The 25,223-nt window shown below is 52.1% G+C and overlaps 1 protein-coding gene across 3 annotated transcripts in view; it reads right to left on the bottom strand.

Moving 5' to 3' along the window:
- SDC3 (syndecan 3) overlaps positions 1-25,223 on the bottom strand; it is a 175,153-nt gene that overhangs the window by 6,096 nt on the left and 143,834 nt on the right. For 2 of the 3 annotated variants that reach the window (XM_054011694.1, XM_054011695.1), the window contains exons 2-3: positions 7,098-7,215; positions 4,958-5,514 (exon numbers count right to left, since the gene is read on the bottom strand). In XM_054011694.1, coding sequence (XP_053867669.1) covers positions 4,958-5,514; positions 7,098-7,215 — 675 coding nt within the window. Of the gene's footprint in view, positions 1-4,957; positions 5,515-7,097; positions 7,216-15,386; positions 15,490-25,223 lie in introns of those variants that run through there. The other variant, XM_054011696.1, reaches the window with a different exon arrangement.

Here is a 25,223-nt window from a genome sequence, read left to right as displayed (position 1 = left end):
GGAAATGTTACACAAATGCATAACTGCAGAGCGGTGGGGCTCTGACTGGCCAGGGAGGGAGCAGGAGACGGCTTGAGGAACTTGTAAAAGATGCAGGGAAACGCATGCATCCATCGCCACCTGCAAACCACATGAGACCCATGCCAGAGCTGTGCAGGGACATGGATTTTTCCATCCCTTTGCATGGGGAGCAGCATCGTCTAGCAGACAGGGCATGTGGCTAGGAGCCCAGGAGACCTGGGGGCAAGTCACATCATTTCTTGGTGCCTCTGGTCACCCTCCCACTCTTTGTCTTGTTAGATTGTAAGCTCTTTGGGACAGAGAGCAGCCCTCACTAAGAGTGTGTCTACACTGCCATGGGGAGTGTGACTGCACTAGGTGTAGACATACCTGAGCTAGGTTTGATCCAGCTAGCTCAAGTAACAACAGCTGCGAAGCCACCGCAGTGCAGCATGGCTGGCTACCTGGGCTAGCCCCTCCTGCCCAGGGCCTCGGGTACATAGTCAAGGGGCCGCGTCCCAAGCTGCTGCCTCTTCACTGCTATCGCTGCTGGGGCTAGCTTTGAGCCAGGGGCTGCAGTCACGCCTCAGCGTCCTGCTGGGGCTGTGAGCTCCGCAGGTCGCGCTCCATACGCGCTGCATCGAGGTGTGGAGCCATTTATTGGGGCCCCCATTCACACTTGCTGCAGCACTGTCGTGGTTTCCCTCGGCTGTTTATGGGCGGCAGTAAAACCTGAGTTCAAGTACAGAGCTCGTTTGCGGCTGTATTTCCCGTATATCACACGTCTGAGCATCTGGGGAGGTCCCTATCTGACGTTCATGGGCAGTTTATGGCTAGCTCCCGGCTGCAGTGTAGATATCCCTCAGTGTGTCTGGACAGTGCCTAGCGGGATGGGGCCCTGATCTCAGCTGGGGCCTTTAGGGGCTACCAGAACATAAGTAATAATATAAGGCTACCACTCTGGAGAGTTTGTCCAATGGACACTGATACATCAGGAAATAGCACTGTGTTTTGTCCAGTTACTCAAGATAGTTAAGTCCAAAGCAGACTGCGAAGAGCTACAAAAGGATCTCCCAAAACTGGGTGACTGGGCAACAAAATAGCAGATGAAATTCAATGTTGATAAATGCAAAGTAATTCATATTGGAAAACATAATCCCAACTATACATACAAAATGATGGGGTCTAAATTAGCTGTGACCACTCAAGAAAGAGATCTTGGAGTCATTGTGGATAGTTCTCTGAAAACATCCACTCAATGTGCAGCGGCAGTCAAAAAAGCAAACAGAAGGTTAGGAACCATTAGGAAAGGGATAGATAATAAGACAGTAAAAATCATAATGCCTCTATACAAATGCATGGTACGCCCACATCTTGAACACTGCATGCAGTTCTGGTCGCCCCATCTCAAAAAAGGTATATTAGAATTAGGGCCATTGATTAATCACAGTTAACTCACGCAATTAACTCAAAAAAATTAAAGCAATTAAAAAAATTAATCGCAATTAATCGCACTGTTAAATAATAGAATACCAATTGAAATTTATTAAATATTTTTGGATGTTTTTCTACATTTTCAAATGTATTGATTTTAATTACAACACAGAATACAAAGTGTACAGTGTTCACTTGATATTATTATTTTTATTACAAATACTTGCACTATAAAAAGATAAAGAAAAGAAATAGTATTTTTCAATTCACCGCATACAAGTACTGTAGTGCAATCTCTTTATTGTGAAAGTGTAACTTACAAATGTAGATTTTTTTTTGTTACATAACTGCACTCAAAAACAAAACAATGTAAAACTTTAGAGCCTACAAGTCCACTCAGTCCTACTTCTTGTTGAGCCAATCACTCAGACAAACAAGTTTGTTTACATTTACGGGAGATACTGCTGCCTGCTTCTTATTTACAATGTCACCTGAAAATGAGAACAGGTGTTCTCATGGCACTTTTGTAGCCGGCATTGCAAGGTATTTACGTGCCAGATATGCTAAACATTCACATGCCCTTTCATGCTTCGGCCACCATTCTAGAGGACGTGCTTCCATGCTGATGATGCTCGTTAAAAAAATAATGTGTTAATTAAATTTGTGACTGAACTCCTTGGGGGAGAATTGTATGTCCCCTGCTCTGTTTTACCTGCAATCTGCCATATGCTTCATGTTCTAGCAGTGTCAGATGATGACCCAGTACATAGAATCATACAATCATAGGACTGGAAGGGACCTCTAGAGGTCATCCAGTCCAGTCCCCTGCACTCCTGGCAGGACTAAGAATTATCTAGACCATCCTTGACAGGTATTTGTCTAACCTGCTCTTAAAAATCTCCAAAGATGGAGATTCCATAACCTCCCTAGACAATTTATTCCACTGCTTAACCACTCTGACAGTTAGGAAGCTTTTCCTGACGTGCAACCTAAACCTCCCTTGCTGCAATTTAAGTCCATTGCTTCTTGTCCTAGCCTCAGTGGTTAAGAAGAAAAAAATTTCTCCCTCCTCCTTGTAACAACCTTTTATGTACTTATTCATTTTAAGAACACTTTCACAGCACATTTGACAAAACGCAAAGAAGGTACCAATGTGAGATTTCTAAAGATAGCTACAGCACTTGACCCAAGATTTAAGAATGTGAAGGCTGTCCAAAATCTGAGAGGGACGAGGTGTGGCGCATGCTTTCAGAAGTCTTAAAAGAGCAACTCTCAGCTGCAGAAACTACAGAACCCGAACCACCAAAAAAGAAAATCAACCTTCTGTTGGTGGCATCTGACTCAGAGGATGAAAATGAACATGCATCGGTCCGCACTGCTTTGGACTGTTATCGAGCAGAACCCGTCATCAGCATGGATGCATGTCCTCTGGAATGGTGCTTGAAGCACGAAGGGACATATGAATCTTTAGTGCATCCGGCACGTAAATATCTTGTGACGCCAGCTACAACAGTGAATGCGATCGTCTGGTCTCACTTTCAGGTTACGTATACAAGAAGCAGGCAGCATTATCTCCTGCAAATTGTAACCAAACTTGCTTGTCTGAACGATTGGCTGAAGTAGGACTGAGTGGACTTGTAGACTCTTAAGTTTTACATTGTTTTATTTTTTAATGCAGGTTTTTTCTTACATAATTCTACATTGGTAAGTTGCACTTTCATGACAAAGAGATCGCATTACAATACTTGTATTAGGTGAATTGAAAAATACTGTTTCTTTGTTTTTTTACAGTGCAAATATTTGCAATAAAAAATAAATATAAAGTGAGCACTCTACACATTGTATTCAGTGTTGTAATTGAAATCAGTGTATTTGAAAATATGGGAAATATCCAAAAATATTTAAATAAATGGTATTCTCTTATTGTTTAACTTTTTTTAATCACATGATTAATCACGATTAATTTTTTTAATCGCTTGACAGCCCTAATTAGAATTGGAAAAAGTACAGAGAAGGGCCACAAAGCTGATTTTGGAGTATGGAACAGCTTCCATATGAGGAGAGGTTAAAAAGACTGTTCAGGTTCCAAAGGAGACAGCTATGGGGTGGGGGGATATGACTGAGGTCTATAAAATCCTGACTGGTGTGGAGAAAGTGAATAAGGAAGTGTTAATTTACCCCTTCACACAACACAATGACCCAAAGAAGTTAATAGGCAGCAGGTTTAAAACAAACATAAGGAAGTACTTCCTCACACAACGCACAATCAGCCTGTGGAACTCATTGCCAGGGGATGTTGTGAAGGCCAAAAGTATAAGTGGATATGAAAAAGAATTAGATAAGTTCCTGGAGGACAGGTCCATCAATAGCCAAGATGATCACCACTCCTCTGGGTGTCCCTAAACCTCTGACAACCAGAAGCTGTACCTCCGTAAGGTACTAAGGTACTAAGGTACTAACAAACCTGTGGCCATACTTGGGTTGTACCAATGTAGCTATGTCAGTAATCATCCCCTACCCAACAGAGTTATACCAGTGCAAACAGTGTGTGTAGACCAGGCCCCCACCCCCGCATTTCCCCACAAGGTCCCCTTGGATTTGTGATCAGAGCTCTGGGCTAGAACCCCTTGTCTTGACCACCCTGCTGGCTGAAAGAGACATGGCTTCGGGCATTATGTCCAGCAAAGGGCCACGTGCCGCCTTCCAGCATGTCACTAGCACAGAGCACGGATGGAATCTACACTTGAAAATTGGACCAGTCTAACTAGGGGTGTGATTCAAAGGACTCGAGCAGTGAGGACACTATGCAGCGGATCTGTCTCAGGAAGTCACCCGCTTACCGATCTGTGCTGCACGGTCCCACCCCATTGGCCAGCTGTACCCTCCTGTGCTGTCCTAACCCCTTCTCCCCTCTCCTCCTTTCCTGCACAACCAGATACCCACGGAGCGCTACGCTCCCCCATCCCCTCCGAGGCCGTTGCTTAGCCTATCTCCACTCAGGGGTCTTTCCCATCCTACATTCTGATTCTTACACCTCCCAAGTTGTTTTTGCTGCTCTTCTTGGAGCTCCCTCTGATGTGCCCTCCTCTGTCTGGCAGGAAATGACTCAGAAAAAAAGAATTCATGGAGGATAGGTCCATCAATGGCTGTTAGCCAGGATGGGCAGGAATGGTGTCCCTAGCCTCTGTTTGCCAGATGCTGGGAATGGGCGACAGGGGACGGATCACTTGATGATTCCCTGTTCTGTTCATTCCCTCTGGGACACCTGGCACTGGCCACTGTCGGAAGACAGAATACTGGGCTAGATGGACCTTTGGTCTGACCCAGTCTGGCCGTTCCTCCATTCCTATGTAGACCCGAGCTTTCACCCTCCCCTACCCTCTCGCTTGCGCAGTGCTCAGAGCTGTGAGGACACTGCTATGACGCTGCAGCTCAGGCCAGAACCTGGGCTCTCAAGCCTGGAGGCGGGGCAGAGGGTTTCACCCCTTCAGTGACCCGGGGTAGATATGCCCTTGTCCCGTACCTGGGGTGCGTCTGTGGGGGCCAAGGTAACAGCCGGCGGCAGCAAGACCGTGCTTTTCTCTGTGACGACCACGGTCCTGGAGGTGCTCGACTTTGGGCCGGCTCTGGGCCTGGCAGTGCTGGGGGTGACGAGCCGGGACGTGGCAGCCTCCGTGACCGTGCTGGCTTCCGTCACAGCTGCGGTCGGCATTTCCAGGGTGGTGGCCCGCGTTGTGGCCGTCGTCGTGACGAAGGGAGGCAGGATCCTCCGGACGGTTGTTGGCTTGGCCGTGGGAGCGGTGGGGCTGGCGGCAGCAGCTGCCGTTGCGGGTGGCGGGGTGTCACTGGCCGTGGCACTGGGGGTAGTTGCTTTCCAGCTGGGAATCGCCGGTGCCTCTGTCACCCTGGGGATGTACAGGACGCTGGTCGCCTGCTCAGGGGTGGTTTCCTCTGCAGGCAGCATTTCAAAGGGAGTTGCCACGGGCTGCACGGATGTGACGGGCAGCACGGCTGGGGTGGTGGGGACCGTGTCCGTGCGGAGCCTCACCGCCGTCTCGATCCCAGACTCCTGCTCAAAATCTACAATGGAGGCAAAAGCGAGGCTGTGAACGTGCTGCTGCCCGGGCAGAGAAGCACCCAGGGATTTCCCCGAGAAGTCACAAGCCCCAGAACTGGGATCGGGGTGTCCAGCATGCCCATGGCTTGGGGCTGACTGCCCTACAGCAGTAGTTAAGGGGATCTGTGTGCCAGGTATAGAGAGGAGAAGGGTGCACACTGTGACGCGGGCAGACCAGGTGCCAGCTTGTGCCAAGGCCCGTAGGCCTCACTGAACACTGCCAAATGCAGAGCGGGCCACCAGTTCGGCCCACCTGTGTGTTAGTATTGCTAAAACAGGGATTAGCTTTTAGAGATGTGCCTAGTGTTTGGACTTTAAGAAATGCTTAGAAGTTGCTACCTGCATTAATCTCACTGATCAGATCGGTATCCCAGGCTCTAAGGTAATATTTAAGTGTTTGCTTTAGAACTATAAAAATGTTTGCCCTGAAACCAGAAACCCCTCAGCCGGGAGAGAAGTGTTACCGAGTGTGAAATACTAGTTTACAGAGAAGGTGTCAGGTCTTGCCCACAAGAAGGCCCATGGGAACCAAATGAGCCAGAGGAGAAAAGACTTGGCTGATGGCTCACCCCACCCCATGGAGATGAGGCGTGCGAGTGGGCTCGTCCCATCAGCGTGGACTCTGGGGGAAGGGAATAAAAATCCCTGATGGGAAGGAACGGCATCTTATGCTGCTTGGACTCTGAGGGGCAAGAATGTCTAAGCAAAAGCAAAAGATCCCCAGGCTTGGCCTGGGTTAGCCCTAAGGGACAAACAGAGCTTGCTTATTAGACAAGCTTTGATTAGCTTTTAGAACCTGATTTGTGTGTGAATGTTTCCCTGTTTTAACCTTGTAAATAACTCCATTTCTTTCTGTTAGTCAATAAACCTTTCGCTAGTTTCTCATAGAATTGGCTACAAACCTTGTCTTTGGTTTGAGATCTGAGGTGCAATTGACCTGTGGTAAGTGCCTGGCCCTTTGGGATGGGGAGTAAGCTGAATATTGTGATTTTGGGGGTAAGGGACCATCTATCACAAAGGCAGGCTTGCTTGCATGGCAAGATAGATCAGAGTGCCCAAGGGGACAGTCTGTGACTCCAGGGTCAGGCTGTTATAGGGCATGAGGAGTTCACACTTGACACTTGGGAGCTCACAGCCAGTCTGGGGTTTGTGCCGTGGTTTCTAACAGCCGGCCCTGCAGCTGGTACCCACGGCCGTGAGCCACTCCAGACACCCTGACGCCTCCCAAAGGCAATGAGCCCCATGTAACACTGACACGTGCCAGCACCCTGCCAACGCCGCAGGGCCCGTTTGCGAAGGCCAGGCACAGAACTCCCAAGAGCTGCTGTCAGCAGGGGAACCTCGCCCTGGGGGCTGGGAAAGGACACGTGCCCATGGGGATGGGTGAGCTGTAATTTACTCTCTTCTCTGGAGCCGAACGAAGGACACTCTTGATGCTCTAGTCACCTCATAGGCCGAGCACTGAAGGCAACGGCAGAGCTCCCAGGATTCAGCCAGGGAGCTCTTATCTGATCCCCTCCCCTAGGGGCCTTTACTCTATACTTACATCCCGAGCCAGACCCCGAGTAGAGGTCATCACTTTCATCATCCGCAAAGGGGTCGTCATCCCCTGACCCTTCCAGGTCCACGGGCCTCTCGTAGTTTTCGTTACGCCAGCGCTGTGCCTGGAATCAAGCAGAGGAGAGAGAGTCATGTAGGGAACTTACTAGGAGCAGCATTATATTGTCACACAACAGCCCCGCCTCAGATCAGCACCCCGTTGTGTCAGGCGCTGCACGTACACAGAGTTAGAAACAGTCCCCATGCTGAAGAGCAATACACTGCAATAGACAAAGGGTGGGAGGAGGAGCAGAATGAGCTGGAAATAGAGCACAGGTAGGGTGACCAGATGTTAAGGGGAAAATATTGGGACCGCCGCAGGGGAGGCATTTTTTTTTACACTCACCCGTCCGGGAGTTCGACGGCAATTCGGCGGAGAGCCCTTCAGTCGCGGACGGTCTTCGGCGGTATTTCGGCGGCGGGTAATAAACCTTACCGCCAAAGACAGAAGCACCCGCCGCCGAAATACCGCCGAAGACCGTCCGCGACTGAAGGACTCTCCGCTGAATTGTTGCCAAAGACCAGGAAACAAAATATCGGGACAAATGGCGTCCTGACCGTATTCTGGTCGGGACGTGGGACAAACTCCTCAAAATCAGGACACTCCCGATTTTATTGGGACGTCTGGTCACCCTAAGCTCGTGGGACCATGTCCAGTGCCCTACCCATTGGGCCACACTGCCACTCACCTACGGCCCATGTTCTGGATGCACGCAACCCCCTCGGAGACTGTTAGGAGCTGCAGGCTGCTGCCCATATGTCACTGGGAGGCCTTGTAACAAGGGGTAAAATTTCCCAAAGTACCTATGTGATTTAGGATCATAAGCCCCATCTTCAAAATTGACACTTAGGATCCTAACTCTTCTTGAAAGTCAATGGGATTTAAGCTCTTAAGTGCCTAAGTCACTTCTGAAAATGGGGCTTGGGCTCCTAAGTCACTTAAGCGCTTTTGAAAATGTGACCCAAGGTCTCTGTTTGGGCCTAGAGCCTCTGTCTCTGGAGCTATTAATGTTCTGCATTATTATTATCATCCATTATTTATCTCAGTAGTGTCTAAAATGTGCCAGGCACGTTCCAAACGCAGAGGAAGACACAGTCCTTGCTCCACAAATAATCCACAGTCCCAGAGTTTTGAAATTCCTCCTACTGCGCTATTTTCAAAGAGGAACTCAGTATTATCCAATGAACTTCACTCTGCAGAGTGAATAGTACAGCTCCCTCTAGAACCGGACAGGCAAAATGAATGTGAAGTTTTGAGGGGGAGAGGGGGGAGGCAGATGTGCTTTGTAATGTATTAACTTACAAAGGGAAACTCAGTGATTATTACGAACATCACAGCAGAGGCGCCAACCAAGATCAAGGTCCCCCCGGTGTGTACAAACGCCCAGTGAAGCTGGCCAGCCCAGACACCTCTCTCTTTGCTGCTAGCATAGGCGAACGGAAGGTGCTAAGTGAAACTCACCAAAGCTGGTCAATTTCCCTGTGAAGGCACAGTGCGAGGAGGGGGGGGGGGAGCTCCTTGGGACAAGGAAGTGACAGGATGTAGAGTGGGAGAGGCGATAGCAGGGGAGCAGGCGCAGGTGGGAGAGAAGTGAGGGCTTGGTGGGAGGTTTATAGCACCTAGGGATCTCAGATAGAGAGCCTGGCTAGTCCATAAAATAATGCCCCTTCCGAGGTGGCCGGGAGAGCTCAATGTCAGCGGTCAGAGTGCAGCACGTGTTAGGGAATCCTAGACCCCACAGATGTATATTACAGGCTTTTCTTTTCTTCCATCTATTGAAGGGTCCCAGTAGCGCTCCTAGGCCTTTCGATCCATCCCCTTCCAGTGGAGGGAGCCTCTTCCCTCGGACTGACTCAATCAGAGGAGGAATCCATCACTTTGATGGAGGCCTGTGCTGGGTGCAGTTGACAAGGTAGGTAAGACGATGTCCTAATCGGTCTTCCCCATCTCTAAGTTTTATGCTTTGAGTCTCCGCTTGCCATCAGCCAACAGGCTCGGCCACAGATTTATTGGTAATGACGCAATCACAGGTAGGGCTTAGAATAAGGGTCTGCCACAAAACAATACCCTTAAAGGGCATCTAGGATCAGAAGAGTGCCGTACAGCTTATGGGAGGGTCCATGTTATTGTCTTATAGAGTTGGATTTTCAGAGCGCAGGGCCTTGTGCAAAAGCGTTTGTGCAATTGCACGCCTAGCCGGCACGACTGCAGTAAGCGCATGAGCACACCAGGCATCGCCCCCTGCAGTCAGACAGCTACATAGCTACTTGCCCAGGTAAACGCCCCATTTCCACATGCAGTCTTAGCAACCAGGTCAGCAATTGCCGGTACATTTTTACCTGGTCTCCGTCTCTCACCGAATCTCCCTCTGCTCCTCTCACTGCACCTGCTTATCTGGCCCCAGCCTCCCCTGTGCGTCTCCCTGCAATCTCACCATGGCTGGTGCAACAGCCTTCTCTTCCGCACACCTGCACCTTGGCACAGCCTCCTTGGATCTTTTTCCCTGGCCCAGCTCAGCTAAAACTTCTTCTTTCTCCCTTGCCTGCAGCTGTTAGTGTCTCTCTCTGGCCAGGTCTACACTACAGACCTAGGTCAGTAAAACTGTCGCTCGGGTGTAAAAAACTCACACTCCTAAGCAACGTAGTTATACCAATCTTAACCCCCCGGGGTAGACAGCGCTATGTTGGTGGGAGAGCTTCCCCCATCAACAGAGCTACTGCCTCTCCTGGAGGTGGATTAAATACACCACGAGCCTTCCCCTCAGCACAGCAGCATCTTCACCTAAGCGCTACAGCCGTGCAGCTGCGCCCATGCGGCGTTTGAAGTGTCGACCTGCCCTTGCTCTCTCCCGCATTTGTTACATTTTGGCCATAACTTGCATTATTTAATTCCCTGACTCTGGAAGCCCCTGTCCAAAAGAAGGGCTCGATCCCTCTGGATGCCGAGTACCCTCCATGCCTGCCGGAGACCAGGGGAGCTGAAAGCAGGATCGGGCTCTGCAATTACATCCAGCACATCAAGAAAACTTCCAGATTGACGGAAACCTGGAGCACAGCTGTCCCAGCACGTGGGATTCCCGCAGACAAATACATCCCCTGCACACCTACCATGGGCTCTCCTCTCTCTCTCTCTCTCATTGGGTGCCATTCGGAGTCAAAGCCTCCGAGTAAAGATCTAAGCCCCAGGCCCCCCCATGCAAAGACTCTCCCTCTGCGCTTGGGGGCCGACGCACGAGAATCATACGCGGAAAGTTTATTTGGGTTTCCAACAGCCATAGCAGAGACCCAGCCAGCGGGGTTTGCCCACAATGGGCTCATTGACTGACAAGCCCCTGTCTCCCTTCCTGGCGCTGGCTGTACCTGGAAGGGGGTCCGTCACGGTGCCAAGTCTAGCTCCAGGCGAGAGGGTTCGCTGTCCATCCTGTTGGGGCAGAGCACTGTCCGCTGCATGACGGGTGTAATCAAAAGTCTCTGTCTGGAACGTTTTACTGGGGGGGATTGTTAATGATCTCTGCAAGGGAATGGGCTGTCCAATTACGATGCCAGTTTCTCCCAACCGGGTCAAGGGTCTTTGTACGGGAGCTAGAAACTCTCCTGTACCTTGACCTTCCAGTACATTAAAGCTGACTGACGCCCGCGTAGTACGTCAGTCTTGTTAAAACTCTGGCTCCCGCAGTGCCTCTCTGAATGGCTCCCATTGATAGGGCTGGGAAATGGGACTGGCTCCTGGGATTGTCTGGCTAGTGTTGAGAGCAGGGGGTGGGGTGTCGGAACTGCTGGGCTCTGTACCTCACCGCACATTGACATGCCGTGTGGACTTGGGCAAGCCACTTAGCTTCTCCGTGCCTCAGTTTCCCCCTTTGCATCGTGCATATAATAATATTGTAATACACTGATAGCTCTCAAGGAGTTTCTTTGCATGCTACGGCCACTTAAAACTCCACAGGGATTGCAGATAAAATTCAGTCCGCCTGCTCTATAAGTCCAGGCCCCTGATGGTTGGACTAAATAAGAATCCTCATCAGCTTGTAGCAGTACAGGGCTTATGGCACATAGCGGAAAAGTTCTACTTCCACCCAGTAGAGGACAGTGGCGCATACACTCACTAGCCGGGTGTTACAAGAGAACCTGTTTCGCGGTGTGTTGTAAGTCTTCATTAATGTTGGGGAAACACATTGCCATCATGGGATGGAAGCTGCTCTGGAAATGCCCTGGAGAGGTGAAAAGCCCCAAGCCAAGCTGCGGCTCCCGGTACCTTTAGTTTCACAAGGCAGATTTCCCAGGCTTCCCTGGTAGTCTCTTCAAAAGTCGATGGGTGAGATTCACCCCCACACAGAGGCTGAGACCAAGGCCCAGACACCAGTTCCCTCTTTGCAGCATTCAATGGAGCCAGCACTATTCACCACAAGCATTGACAGAACATGAATCGGGCTCCAAAAATTCACGAGCTTGGCTTAAAGATCATGAGATTTGTTGGGTTTTTAAAATAATACCTTTGGGCTTCTTTTTATGCTTCTGGGTGCACTCAGTCTCCAGGGTGCACTCAGGTCACATGTTCAGACACCTCTCTGCAAGCCTGACAGCCAGACCCTTACTTTTTTTTCTTAAAATGAACACTGAGATACTCACCTAATCACATGCCTCCTGGAGCAGGAGCTTTTTTACACCAATTATGGTGAGACTCGCAAGAAAATTACGAGAGTTGCTTTGTGCCGGCCCTCTGCACAGGGGTGACTGTCCCCCAGGCGTGGCCGGTTAGCGGAAGATCCTGGTGGTTTAGTTATTAGAGACTCCAGAGTTCCATATAAGGTCACATTCCATCTATTTGACCTTCCAACCTCCCAGTAACGAGAGCCAGATGGGCAGGCCCTTTGTCAAACTCATTCCTTGCTCACTGGAACCAGACCAGGCCACTCCAGCCATTAACTCACGGGCTACTTGTGCTTGGAATGGGAAAGCAAAACAAGGAGAGCTCATTCCGGGAATTCCTGAGCCGTTGCATACTGGGCTAAAAGACCAGCCAGGAATAGTCAATGAAAGACGGCTCTGCAACCGGTGGGATTTGTTGCTGCTGTTCTCAGGGAGGGTTTCCTAAGGGGCACATGAGGTCACCGCCTCACTAGGAACGTCCAAGGGGATGAACTCCTGTTAGACCTGCACTGGTGCCGAACGACGCAGTGGATACAAGGAGACTTGGCCATAGAATCAAGACATTGCCGCGTTCTGCTGCAGCGTTGCAACGCAAGGGCGCCTCGTGGGCCTCTTGAGTGACATCAGCACCTAGAAACATCACTGCCAACCGCCAAAAAACTACCTTCCAAAGAACATCGTCGTCCCCTTCCTCTGAGGACCTCAGTGTGCTTACAGCTGTTCTTTAGAGCACCCTTGTGAGGTAGGCATTATCCCCAATTCACAGCTGGGGAAACTGAGGCACCGAGCAGTGACATGATTGCATAGAATCATAGAAATGTAGGGCTGGAAGGGACCTCAAGAGGTCATCTAGTTCAACCCCCGCACACACAGAGGCAGGATTAAGTAAACCTAGACCAGTGGTTCTCAATCAGGGATACACATACCCCTGGGGATACACGGCGCTCTTCCATGGGTCCATCAACTCATCTAGAGATTTGCCTAGTTTTACAGCAGGCTACATAAAAAGCACGAGCGAAGTCAGTACAAACTAAAATTTCATACAGTGACTTGTATATACTGCTCCATATACTCTACACTGCAATGTAAGTACAATATTTATATTCCAGTTGATTTATTTTATAATCATATGGTAAAAAAGAGAAAGTCAGCAATTGTTCAGTAATGATGTGCTGGGACACTTTTGTATTTTTCTGTCTGTTTTTTGTAAGCAAGCAGTTTTTAAGGGAGGTGAAACTTGGGGGTAAGCCAGACAAATCAGCCTCCTGAAAGGGGTGCAGTCGTCTGGAAAGGTTGAGAGCCCCGGTCCTAGGCCATCCCTGACAGGTGTGTGTCGTGGGGCAAAGCTGGGAATCGAACCCACGGTCATGGCTCCCTCTTCCAAATGTGGCTTGGAAGGTTGAGACTTTTATCAGTAAATGTCAGTAAACGTTAATTTCACCGTGCAGCCACAAAGTGAGGAGCAAATATTTCCATCCATCGTTATCAAAATGCCCAGCTAGGCAACGTAAGACAAATACTTCCTGAGAACACACTCTGTTTGATTTAAGGATATTTACATTGTATATTTTGACATGCGATGTTGCGTATTTGTGTTTTAACAGTTATAAAGCTCAAACTCTTTGAATCTCGTCTGTCATTAAATATCGCCTGGCCACTCCGGCAGAATTTTCTGCAACCATGAAAATTTAAAATCAATACAAGTAATTTTAAAAAAGCTTAAAAATAAACATTGATGTTATCCGTCAAAAGCATACCAAAATAAAAATCACATTCTGCCAAGCCTGTTAGCCATCACACCTGCCTTCCTCCCAGCCGTACAGCCAAACTCTCCTCTGGATTCTGCAACGCGGGGTTTGAAACAGCCTCTCTTGTGAGATGTCCAGAGCTGCCCCCTGTGCCTAGGGCAGAAAATGCTACAGAAACAGCCTGTTTGAGATTGTCTCGCTTCCGGCCTGCAGAGGAACTTGGAAGTGCAGAGGCTGTGACAAGCAAGAAAACTACGGACAAGGATGATGGCCGCTTTCAAACCTCACAGCGTGTTGCTTTTAGGATCAATGGCAGGCTTGGACAGACTCCAGAACAACCCGTATTTCCCTAGTGACAACCCCTTCTCAGATGCCCAAAGTCTCTAGGAAAGAATTAAGAACAATGCACACCCAGGTGCTTTACCAACGGCAGCTTATTTCCCAGTGATTGACAGCAACACTGCTTGGTCTAGGAATCTGCATGGCTGCTGAGACACTGGTTGTGAAGGGTGGACACCAACATTTTAACAACTGGGAGACTGTTTGCAGCAGGAGGCACTGGTTTCTGAATTATTGTTCTTTATTATATATATGCTCAACTTTGTACAAGGCAAAAAGGTTGCACTGTGAACAGGCCTATAATGAATCCAGGCATGCAGACACAATTCTGAGATGAATCACACCAGAGCCAGGACTAAGAACCCAGGAGCTGCAGATCTAACAACTCAGGTCTCTGCTCTCACAACCTGTATGGGTCTTATGAAGGAGGAGCATGGGTTGCCAGACGGAAGACGCACCAGGGAGTCAGTCTGTGTGCACATGGCTGGAATGCTGGCTGCAGTTGCAACATCTCTGTAATTAGCTCTCCTAATAAATAGCCAATTTTGTTTTCCAAGCGTGGATTCCTCCCATGTTATTACCCAGCACATGGTCCATGGAACATCTACCCCGTGGACTAAAGGAAAACAGACACAACTGGGTGCAGTAACAAGTCATTTACCCTCTCTGCAGTTCTAGAGAACTAGTGTAGTTTCCTGAGGACAGTAGGAATTTAGGTGCCTATAGGGCTAGACAGCAGCTGAACAGGGGTTCTCGGTATGGGAGGAGCCCGTTCGCCTGTCCCAAAGAGATTGACAGCCCACGCACAGCGGCTGGAAGGCAGGCCAGCGACATTTGAAGCCTCAGTCCCTACCAGGGAGGCAGTGCTGCTCATGGGAACACGAGTCAGGACTCCTGGGCTCTCCCACTGATTTGCTACGTGAGCTGGGGCAAATCCCTTAGGGCCTGATTTCCGGAAGACACACCCACCCACCGCTTCAGCCGAAGTCAATGGGCAGTGGGTGCTCAGCACCTCTGACGATCGGTGCCTCAGTTTCCCCAGCTGTGACGGGATAATAGGGATGGAGCTCAGGGAGGGGGGGCTTGTTGGTTGCAGGACTCAGTTCATTGATGTTTCAGGGTGCTTTGAGATCTTTGGATGGAAGGACAAAGCGTTTTCATTACCTCCCCCCCCCCCCACACACACACAAGTGTGAATCCTGACACACTCCAGGTGCACACAGCATGACACCAAAGGACGGAGCAAGAGACCCCCTCCCTTGCTCTGTGCTTGTCTGGAACTAGACTCCCCTCCCCAGCATCTCTGTGCCACAAAAAGAATCCGTTCAAGAAACCAAATTCCCTTCTCTGTTCTCAATCCTCTCTCCACTTTGCATCCTCACGGCCTGCGTTCTGCAAACACTGCCAGCTTCCCTGGGAGAGGGAGCGAGAAACAGTCAGCAGCTCCCCCCCAGCCCCTCTCCCATGGGAGTTTCCAACAGGTGCAAGCGCCAACTCACCATGAATAAAACATCCCCCGAGAGCCCGGGGGGTCGGGAGGGTTTGATGCCAAAACACCCCCTCGCTCTCCCAACCCTTTCAGGCAAACGCCCATGACGCCAGAGTCAGATGTCGGGGGATCAGTATCCCAGCCGGCCAGTCAGGGGCTCTCACCCACACTGCCTCGGAGGCTGTTTCATCGCAGGTTAGAGCGGTGATAGCGACTAGCAGGCAGGCGGCGGGGAGACCCTGGAAACCAGCCTGGACAAAGCTCGAGAGCAGATGTTCTGCACTTGTGGGCAGTGGACAATGGGGGGCGCGGAGCCAGCTGACCTCACGGCACGGTTTCCTTCCTCTTTCCAGCTTCTACGCCGCAGTCAAGGAAGCTAAAAATACGTCAGGCACGTCCCGCCTGTTACTTGCCATGTCAGCGCTTGCTGTCGCTGCCCCAGAGGTATGTGACTATGGAAAGGAGGGAAGGTGGGAGGCTGGGGGAGGCAGGGGCAGGAGGCCAGGTGGAGAGGGGATCAGGGAACTGGGGGCCAGGCGAGAGGTGGGGAGGCGTCAAGGAGACACTCTCTGTGTTAAGATGTGGCCGGCCCTATAACGAAGCCTGTGAGCAGCTGCACTGGTGTGCGTGGTATGGGACAGCCCCCCATGTGCCAGGGGAAGGCAGGGAGTCCCCGTGGCTCACTGTGCAGACCACTTGGCAAGACACAAATCCCCCCCAAAGTCACTTCCCCAGCCCATGGGTCCCAGGAGACAGCACTGATCTCCCAGGGATAGCGCTTTGGTCTCTCGGTGTCTGTAGCTAACAAGAAATACCCCACAAGAGCCATCTGCAAGGGGCGGCGGAATGACCAGCCCTTCCAGCGAAACCACTTAGCTAACCCAGCCAGGATCGACAGCCAAGCGTGTCAGCCTGCATCGGCTCCCTGGCATTTCCCGCCCCGGCACCAGCGGGAGCAGGCCACTGGCATGGCCGCAGAGGCCCGCTCCAGGGGAAAGCCAGGGCTGAAGAGATCTGGACTGGCAGCCTGGACACTGGCAAGGCAATTTAGGAAACAGATCCATAGCTTGGCTCTGTTCCTGGACGCAGCTGTGAAATTCATAGCAGGCTGACTCGCTGGTTCATTATCTCCCGCCCAGCATGCCATGAAAGCCCACCCCCCACGGTACTGGGCTGCCTGCTCTGATCGCTGGTCCTGGTTACAGAGCGGGCTGTCCTGCACCAGCGCCACGGCAAACCAGACACCGGGAGTGGCTCTGAGCTTCCCCGCTTCCTGGCACGTGAGGGCCCGCACTTCGCGACACGCCATGGCCTCACTCCGCGCATGAGGCGACCGATGGGGCAAAGCGGAGCACAGAGGAACTCTTCAGTTAGGAGCCATCGCATTGCACCCTCTCATATTCAGTGGCCGTTTCTACCAGAGGATCTCAAAGCACTTTGCACAGGGACAGTCCCGATATTTGGGGCTTTTTTTTGCATGGGCTCCTATTCCCCCCACCCCCGTCCCGATTTTTCACACTTGCTGTCTGGTCACTTTAAAGCTTCCGAAAAGGCAGGTGAGTTTCATGAGCCCTATTGGACAGAAAGGGAAAGATGAAGCAACTTGCCCAAGGCTGCATAGCAGGTTAGTAGCAGGGTCGGGACTAGAACCCGGGAGTCGGGATTTACTGTTCACTGCTCTGGACTGACAGCAAATTGCGTTAGTTATGATAATAAACAAGCCATGGTTGTTGCTGCAAGGGGATGACTAGGGAGACTGGATTTCTAGAAGCAGCGTGAGGTCCCTTTTAACCTCCTTAGTGTCAGCCAAGATCTGCCTGAACTTGGGTGCAAATGCTTGTGAAAACACTAACCCCCACCGTGACCTTTCCCTTTTTGCACCCTCCGGCTGGGAAAGCGCCAAGCCGATCAGGGTGCCCTAGAACGCTGCGCAGGCGTGCTACACGTGCTCACTCGCACAGATGGATGCTATTGTTCTGCCAGGGCTCGGTCCCGCACCCACGCACTCAGGAGGGGGTTTGCCGTGGACTTCAATGGGACCAGGAACAGGCTCTTAGTTATTCATCTAAGCGGTGCCAGGAGTTCCGTTAGCCAGAGCAACCAATTCATTTCACTCATTCGGCTCCTCGGGGCTTCAGCTAGCACCCAGAGAATGTCTGCATTCAACCAACTGTTCGTTCCAGCTGATCAGGTCTCAGGAGACCTCGGGTCTACTCTTGGCTCTGCCACTGATCTACTGTGCGACCTTGGGCAAATCAGTTTGCCTTTGCCTGCCTAGTCTGTTTAGACTGCAAACTCTTTAGGGCAGTGGTTCTCAACCAGGGGTCCGGGGCCCAGGGGAATCCGCCAAGCAGGGCCAGCATTAGACTTGCTGGGGCCCAGGGCAGAAAGAAGACACCCTGCCCTATGGGGCTGAAGCCCAGGACCCCGAGCCCTGCCATGTGGCTGATGCCGAAGCCTGAGCAATTAAGCTTTCAGGGGCCCCTGTGGCGTAGGGCCCTGGGCAATTGCACACCTTGCTACCCCGAATGCTGGCCCTGGCTTTTATATGCAGAAAAACAGTTGTTCTGGCACAAGTGGGCCATGGAGTTTTTATAGCATGTTGGGGGACCTCAGAGAGAAAAGGTGGAGAACCCCTGCCTTAGAGCGGGGACTGTCTCCTGCTGTGTGTCCAGGCAGCACCTTGCACAATGGGGCTCGGATTTGGGTCGGGGGCTCTACGTGCTTCTGTTAAACAAATAATAGGTCAATCCCTTCAGTGGGTCCCGGGGTTTCGATGGCTGTGTGCTTTGTGGGGGTGGGAATCCACTCTCTCCACCACGTTACCGCTGTAGCTAAGCCAGGATCTATTTCAAAGAAGTGCCTTGTCCTGTCTTTAGTTGCTAGTTTGCGGCGGAGCAGAGATTTTCTTACATCACGTTCGCTCCTTAATGGACTCTACTGTGGGCTGGGGTCCCGCCCCATGAAACAGGAATCTCCTAGCAACGGGTGACAGATGTCTACCCCCGTGGGTAAGCAGGGACCAGCTGGCCCGCAGCGAGGCCCTGGGAACAATATGTTGGATGTCGCACAAGCACATCTCTCCCTAGGAGCACGGCTCCGGCACCAGGGCACCGGCATGGCACACGCACAAACCCCGCACGTGTGGTTGGCTCGGGCCTACCGGAAATGTGCTGCAGCCCCGGCAGACGCATTGGATCTGGGGGCCTCTGATGCCGCGGGGCAGCTGCATGCTATACAGGGACGTACCTTCCATGTTCAGCGCCAGCCAAGCAGATGAAAGCTGTGAGGTGGCAAAGGCCAGCTTCGAGTCCTTTCCCCGACTACCTGGGGCTCTGTTAGCTCCTCTCCCCCAGCCAGGATCCGGCTGTGGCTCATATACCAGAAACGACACAGGACTAAGCCAGCCCATCGCAAATCGGGGTGGAGGCAGAAGCTGCCAATGGCCCCAGCCTTTGCCAAGTGCCCGTCAGCTCAGCACCTGAGCAAGCCGGGCACTGTAGTGTGACAGAGCTGTGCAATGCTTCCACTGCTCAGAGACCAGGAAACAAGACTGACCAGAGACAGGGGAGAGTTCTCTCTCTCCTCTAGCCTCCAGAGGTTGCTCCTACAACATAGGACCATAGAATATCGGCTTGGAAGGGACCTCAGGAGCTCATCTAGTCCAACCCTCTGCTCAAAGCAGGACCTATCTCCAGACTGATTTTTTCCCCAGCTCCCTAAGTGGCCCCCTCAAGGATTGAACTCACAACCCTGGGTTTAGCAGGCCAATGCTCAAACCACTGAGCTACCCCTCTCCCCTAATTCCTATGTGCTTCCTAAGGGTCTGGCGATGCCACTTAGTGCACAACTGGCTCATCCAGCAAAAGACGATTCACCGGCACCGTTCCGAGCCTGGAGGGAACCGACCTCAGCTGAGGGGGAAGGGAGGGAACCAGCAACACGCCCGCAGGCGAGTCTGACAGAGGCATGAGAGGGCAACGCTGGGGCTTTGCAGAACCGAAAACCAGGGTGCAGGTTCAAAAGCACCCGGGAAGCAGAGGGGGACGTGGATAAGAGATTCTCCTGCGGGCGCCAGCTCTAGTTTAATGCAGATGAGGGACGGCCAGTGGGGTCCCTGAGCTGGCTCCTCAACAATACTTTGTCCCTCTGCAGCAACATCCGTCCAAGAATCTCAAAGCGCTTGACACCTGCCCATGGATTCAACCTCCCCTCAGCCTCTGCGGCCTGTCCGTGTTATCACCCCCGTTGTGCAGGAGGGGAAATGTCACGGAGAAGGGCAGCAGCTTGTCCAGTGTCACCCCGCAGGTCCCTGGCAGAGCCAGGAATAGAAACCTGCCTCCCAATTCTGGGCCTCACCCACAATCCCCCCCTCCTTACAGAGCTGGCCCCAGGAAGGGGCACGTGGGTGGTCACACATGGGGCCAACCGCATAAGTCACTAAAGGAGGGCCATGTGCATCTGGACCTGCTCCCAGAGTAGACAGGGGCAGGGCCAGGGTGGCTGAACTAAACACACCCCAATCTGCAGATTGCTTCCCAACCAAAGGGAGCCACGAGAGGCCTGGAAAGCCAAGCGACCCCACTCCACCTGCATCACCAGCCAAGGAAAGTGACCTCTCTGGTAGCTCAGTTAAGACTGATCTTGAAGAAACCCCTGTCCTCCCACTGCTCAGCTCGCCCGAGCTCCGCTCCAGCCAGGTCTGTTCCCACTAGGTAGGCCAGTGAAAACATCCACAGCTTGAGAAGTCTCAGCAAAGAAGTGACCGAGGATGCCCCGAACTTCCCAGTCTCGCCATGGGAGGGAGGGATCAGATTGAGCGACATATTCAGAGCTGGGGGAAGTCCACGCCCAGGCTACGATGCTTTTCTGATCACAAATGTCCTGTCTGTGCCGCACATTGGGGCTGCGTGGTTATAATACACATGGCCAAGCAACTTGTGTGCCAGCCACAACCGCGGAGTGAAAGGGCGCGGGCTGGTAGCTGCAACCGTGGCAGGCAGGACTCCTGGGTTCTTCTCCTGGTTCTGGAAGGTAGTGTGATCTAGTGGTTAGAACAGGGGACTGGGAGTCAGGACTCCTGGGATCTCTTCCCAGCTCGGTCACTCGCTCTCTGTGTAGGTGACAAACTTAGGGCCGCTTGCATGCAGAGGAGGAATCAGACCTGGACATTCAGCCTCAGTATCACGACCCCTCTTCACTGGAGAGAAAGTAACTCGGCCACGTTAGGTCGCGGCCTGTTATAGTTGCTGTAGCCAGCCCCCAGCGGGGGACAGAACCACACGTGGCAAGCCAGGCTCTCACAGAGAGATGAGCCCCTCAGTTGTATGAATCCAGCTCCTCAGACATGCCCACGTCTCACCCGTTGGTTACCCAGCACACGTGCCAGGAAAGTGGATGGGCAGACAGTGCAGATGGCGATGCCTAGAGCTGATGTTTTGGTGCACCCCCGTGTCACCTCCACCGTCAATCGAGCTGGAGCGCAGCAACCTTGCAGGCCCTGCCGCCAACAGAGCTGTAGGAGCCCTGGCAGGCCAGGGCAGCTCAGCTCCCGATGGAACTCGCACCGAGCTGCCTTCCCCGCATCAGACAAGGGCTTCGTTAGACAAACTGAAGCTGGGGCCAATACGGTCGCAGGAGGCAAGGGCTCCCAGGAGGTTAGCTGGGCTTTATCGAAGGCTTGAAGCACACGGTAGCTGGGATCCCGGCCTCGACCTACACGGTCCTCCTTTGTGAATGGAGAGGCCAGCAGCAGAAGACAGAGCAGTGGCCTGCCGGCTCTGAACACAGCTCCCCCAAGTCGGCTGTGCTAGCCGGAGCGTCCCAGCTCCCGCAGTCCAGTGGCTGTGCTCTAAACCAGGAAGGCAGGGTCCTAGACGTGACTCTGCCGCTGTCTGGCTGCGTGACCGTGGGCAAGGATGGGAATAATAATTCCTTGTAAAATGCATGGGGGGATCCTCAGAGGATCTGCGGCAGTGGCCAACACCAGCTGGGATCGGTTCCTTTCCAGGAGTATGTCTAAGTGCGTGTTTCACCAGAGAGCCTGGCGCTGGGTATGCTGGCACCAGTAGATCCTTCACACGCCAGAATTTCTCCGTGTTTGAGCTCCGGGGCTTGGGGTGTTTGTGTCTCCGGGAGCCATTCATGGGGCCAAAATAAGGTGCGAGCTGGTCTCCATACGGGAGCTGGAATACCTTGAGGAAAATAAGCGGCTTGTTCGTTCACCCCCCTAGCTGCACCCTGGCTTAGCGTGCAATTGCACAGGGAGCTTTTGGAAAGGGGGAAAGTCATGATCAGCCAAGCTGGGATTTGCCCAAGTCAGCAGGATTAACCACCTACCCCTGGAGAAAAGGGCTCCAGCGGCTTTAAACACTCCCCGCTGCTGAAGGACGAGCACAGCACTGCACTGCACCCCTGGCCCAGCAGTGAATAATCAGCACCAGCCCTGGGAGTCTCCCATCCAAATACAGACCAGCCGGTTGCTGTTTAGCTTAAGCAAGCTGAGAGCATCCCAGCGCTTGGTGAGGTGGTCACAGGCAGCCCAGCGCCGAATGCAACCACTATTCAGTGATCCCACTGGCAGCTCTATTGCTCGGCCTTGTGCCATACCTGGGCTTGGGTCTAATCCCAATGCCAGGGATCATCCCACAGCCCGTGACTTCATCGCCTTGGTTTTCAGCCTCTCGGCAGCGATCATGTTTGTTAGCAAGAGATGGAGACAAACCCCACCCCGAGCTAAGCGATCTGGGTGCAGGTTTGATGGCTTTAAATACAATATCACAAGCCGACAATAAAGATCCCACACTGGTGACCTCAAAGAACCCCCCTGTCCTCCGGTTCTTAATGGAGCTTGGAAAGACCCCCGCCCCCAAAAAGCAGATGCCAATCACAGCTGTGTCTCCCCTCTGGACCTTGGGTGGGAGGACCAGGAACTACAGCCAAGGCCATCAATCCAACAGCAACACAGAGCGCCCAAATCCTCAGCCAGGAGCGCTGGGAAGCTAGCGACGGCTCAGGTTAGCCCCTCAGCTCACGCCCCACACAGCCGGGCTCTGAGAATGACAGCGCTGCACAGGACCGCCCGGGGGGGGGCAAGTGGAGCAATTTGCCCCAGGCCCCGCAGGGGCCCCCACGACAGTTTTTCGGGGCCCCTGGAGCAGGGTCCTTCACTCGCTCCAGGGGCCCCGGAAAACTCTCACGGGGCCCGGGCCCCCGGAGCTTCTTCCGCTCCAGGACTTCGGCGGCAATTCGGCAGCGGGGGGGTCCTTCCGCCTCGGGACCCGCCGCCGAAGTGCACCGAAGACCTGCGGCGGGGGTCCCTCCGTCCCCCGCCGCCGAAGACCCCAGACCCCCTGAATCCTCTGGGCGGCCCTGGCACCGCATCCCTCTCCTTTGTCTGCCACGTGAGCACACAGGCATGAGTTAAACCTCACAAGCGCCCTGCCCCTGGAAGGCCAGAACGATCACCCCCATTTTACAGATGAGGAGACTGAGGCACAGAAAAGTAAGCAACTTTCTCATGATCAAATAGTGAATCCCTGGCAGAGCAGCAGAGACCCCAGGAGTCCTGAGTCCTGCTCTAACCACTAGACAATGACTCCTCCCTGTCGAGGAGGCCGGGATTGAGAAAAGACTCCAGGGACTGAGCTAACAGCCCAGCGAAAGCACATGTTCAGGGACCATGGGTCTCTGCACAACCACTGTACCCCTTACACCCACTCCCCACACACCCCTATTCATGCACACACCCGACACACCATATACCCACACTCCACTACTCCCATACAATCATCCCAGTCACACCCTCCTTCATACAGAGTCCTCCCCATTCCCACTGTTCCACCTGTTCCCTCACCTCCCACACCCATGGTCCCACCCTCCTCCCGCAGCACACAGATACCCATACCACCTCCACCTCACACACTTCCACCTCCCCATAGGGAAGAGCCATATAGAATTGAATAGATTATAGGATTTTTGACACATCCTACAGAATTTAACAGAGTTCTAGCCTTGCTCTAGAATCCTATAGGTTGGTTAAAGAACAACAACCACCAAACCTCCATAGGAAGTAATTTCTTCTCTATAAAACCCTACAGGTATTTAGTGTAAGTTCTACGGAACCCTGGTTAATTTCAAAGAGACCCTGATAAATTCGATAGGGCTTTTCTATACGCACAACCTTTTTATTCTATTTATACACACATACCCTTGCCCCCAGCCAGTGTGATGAAAGGGACAGTTATGTGCAGCAAAGCACGGAGGGTCAGCTCGTCAGTTGGCATAGCTGCGCTGATTTCTATGGCACTGTGCTGACTGACACCAGCTGAGGATTGGGTCCAGACATTAGCTACTCTCTAAAGAGGATGGAAGGATTGGAGGTTGTATATTTTTTGGCGTGTTATTGGCCTGGGTCATCTCAGAGCTATTTCTCGGACATTCGCCATCCTTTATAATAAATGTTTCCCCTCAGAGTTTCTCAGCGCATTCAAAGAAAGAAACTGGCCAATTCCCACCCCTGAAGGTTGGGTTCGAAATGAAATTTACTGCTGTTGCAAAGAGATCTTAGCTGCTGAGCGTGTCGATTTAATACAGTGTTGTAAGCTAGGGGAGAAGAGAGACTTACAAATCAACCACTCAGTCTTTAAACACAGGTAGATGCGGTGGTGAATCTTGCCTGAATGCTATTAGGCCCTATTCCAGTAGCCATTGACATGACAACAGTAACTATGGTAACTACCTCCTTCATCCTAAAGACGGAGATGTGTAACTCCCCGCTATGCTCCGGAAAAGAGAGAGTGCATCACTTTGATGTCAAGAGGTTTCCTCCAGCAGTTTCATGTTCTGTTTCTCTTTTGCCAAGACAACCTCGTCAGCCAGCTCTGCTAATGTTCCAGCCCAGCCCAGCCCAGCCGCAGGTACCAATGAGCAGAAAACAGCGTTGGAATCCGAGCAGGCTGCTGAATCAAAACAGATCCGTCTCCCTCGGGCGCCAATCAGGAAGGGAGGGGTGGCGTCTCTTTGGTTAAGCCCCTGACCTGGGGTTCCGGAGATCCAGGTTCAATTCCTGCCTCCATCACAGTCCCTGGGTGACTTTGGGTCGGTCAGCTGGGATATGTCGGGAGTGCGCGTGGGCTGGTAGGTGCTACCTCATACAAGCCACAATGGCCGCATGGGCTAGCAACCAGGCCCTGGCAAGCTTGCATTGCCTTGCTACCCAGTGCTACTACAGCTTTACTCCCAGTAGTACTTGCAGCTAGATTAAAGCTGGTCAAGTTGTACCTACCTGGGCTACAATCACACCTTCACTTGAAGCATCGACATAACCTTCGTCTCTCTGGCCCAGAGCTCCAAGGTATTTAGGTCCCTAATTCCCATTGGTAGCAATGGTTCATTGATTCCAGTGCCTAGATACTTCCAGGGATCTGGGCCTCAGCTCTCCATTGCTAAAGACGAGGTGGCTATACTTCCTTTACCCTCCTATTTAAACTGTAAAGGACTCCGGGGCTGGGACTTAGTGTGATGCCCAGCACAATGGGGCCCTATGTGACCCAGAGCCCCCTTGGTTCTAACTGGCAGAGGCATAAGGGATGCATGGGGTGGTACAGGGATGCCTGGGTCAGATAGCTACATAATAGCTGACCAAAGAGGGCATGTGAGGTCTCTTCGGAGAGCCAGTTGCTGACTGGTCATCATAATTATTGCAAAATGTATCTACGGATAATATTTAAGGATTTCTGTATCTATACTGAAAAAAGATGTTCTTAAGGTCTTAGAGTGAAGGCAGGTCACCAGGAGGTGACAGACCTCGGAGATGTTCCTTGCAGGCAGGAGGTAACTTGTCTCC

Source organism: Malaclemys terrapin, chromosome 22 (genome assembly GCF_027887155.1).
Source record: "Malaclemys terrapin pileata isolate rMalTer1 chromosome 22, rMalTer1.hap1, whole genome shotgun sequence".
In the NCBI taxonomy this organism is placed as follows: Eukaryota; Metazoa; Chordata; order Testudines; family Emydidae; genus Malaclemys; species Malaclemys terrapin.
This window is presented reverse-complemented; position numbering and strand designations above follow the sequence as displayed.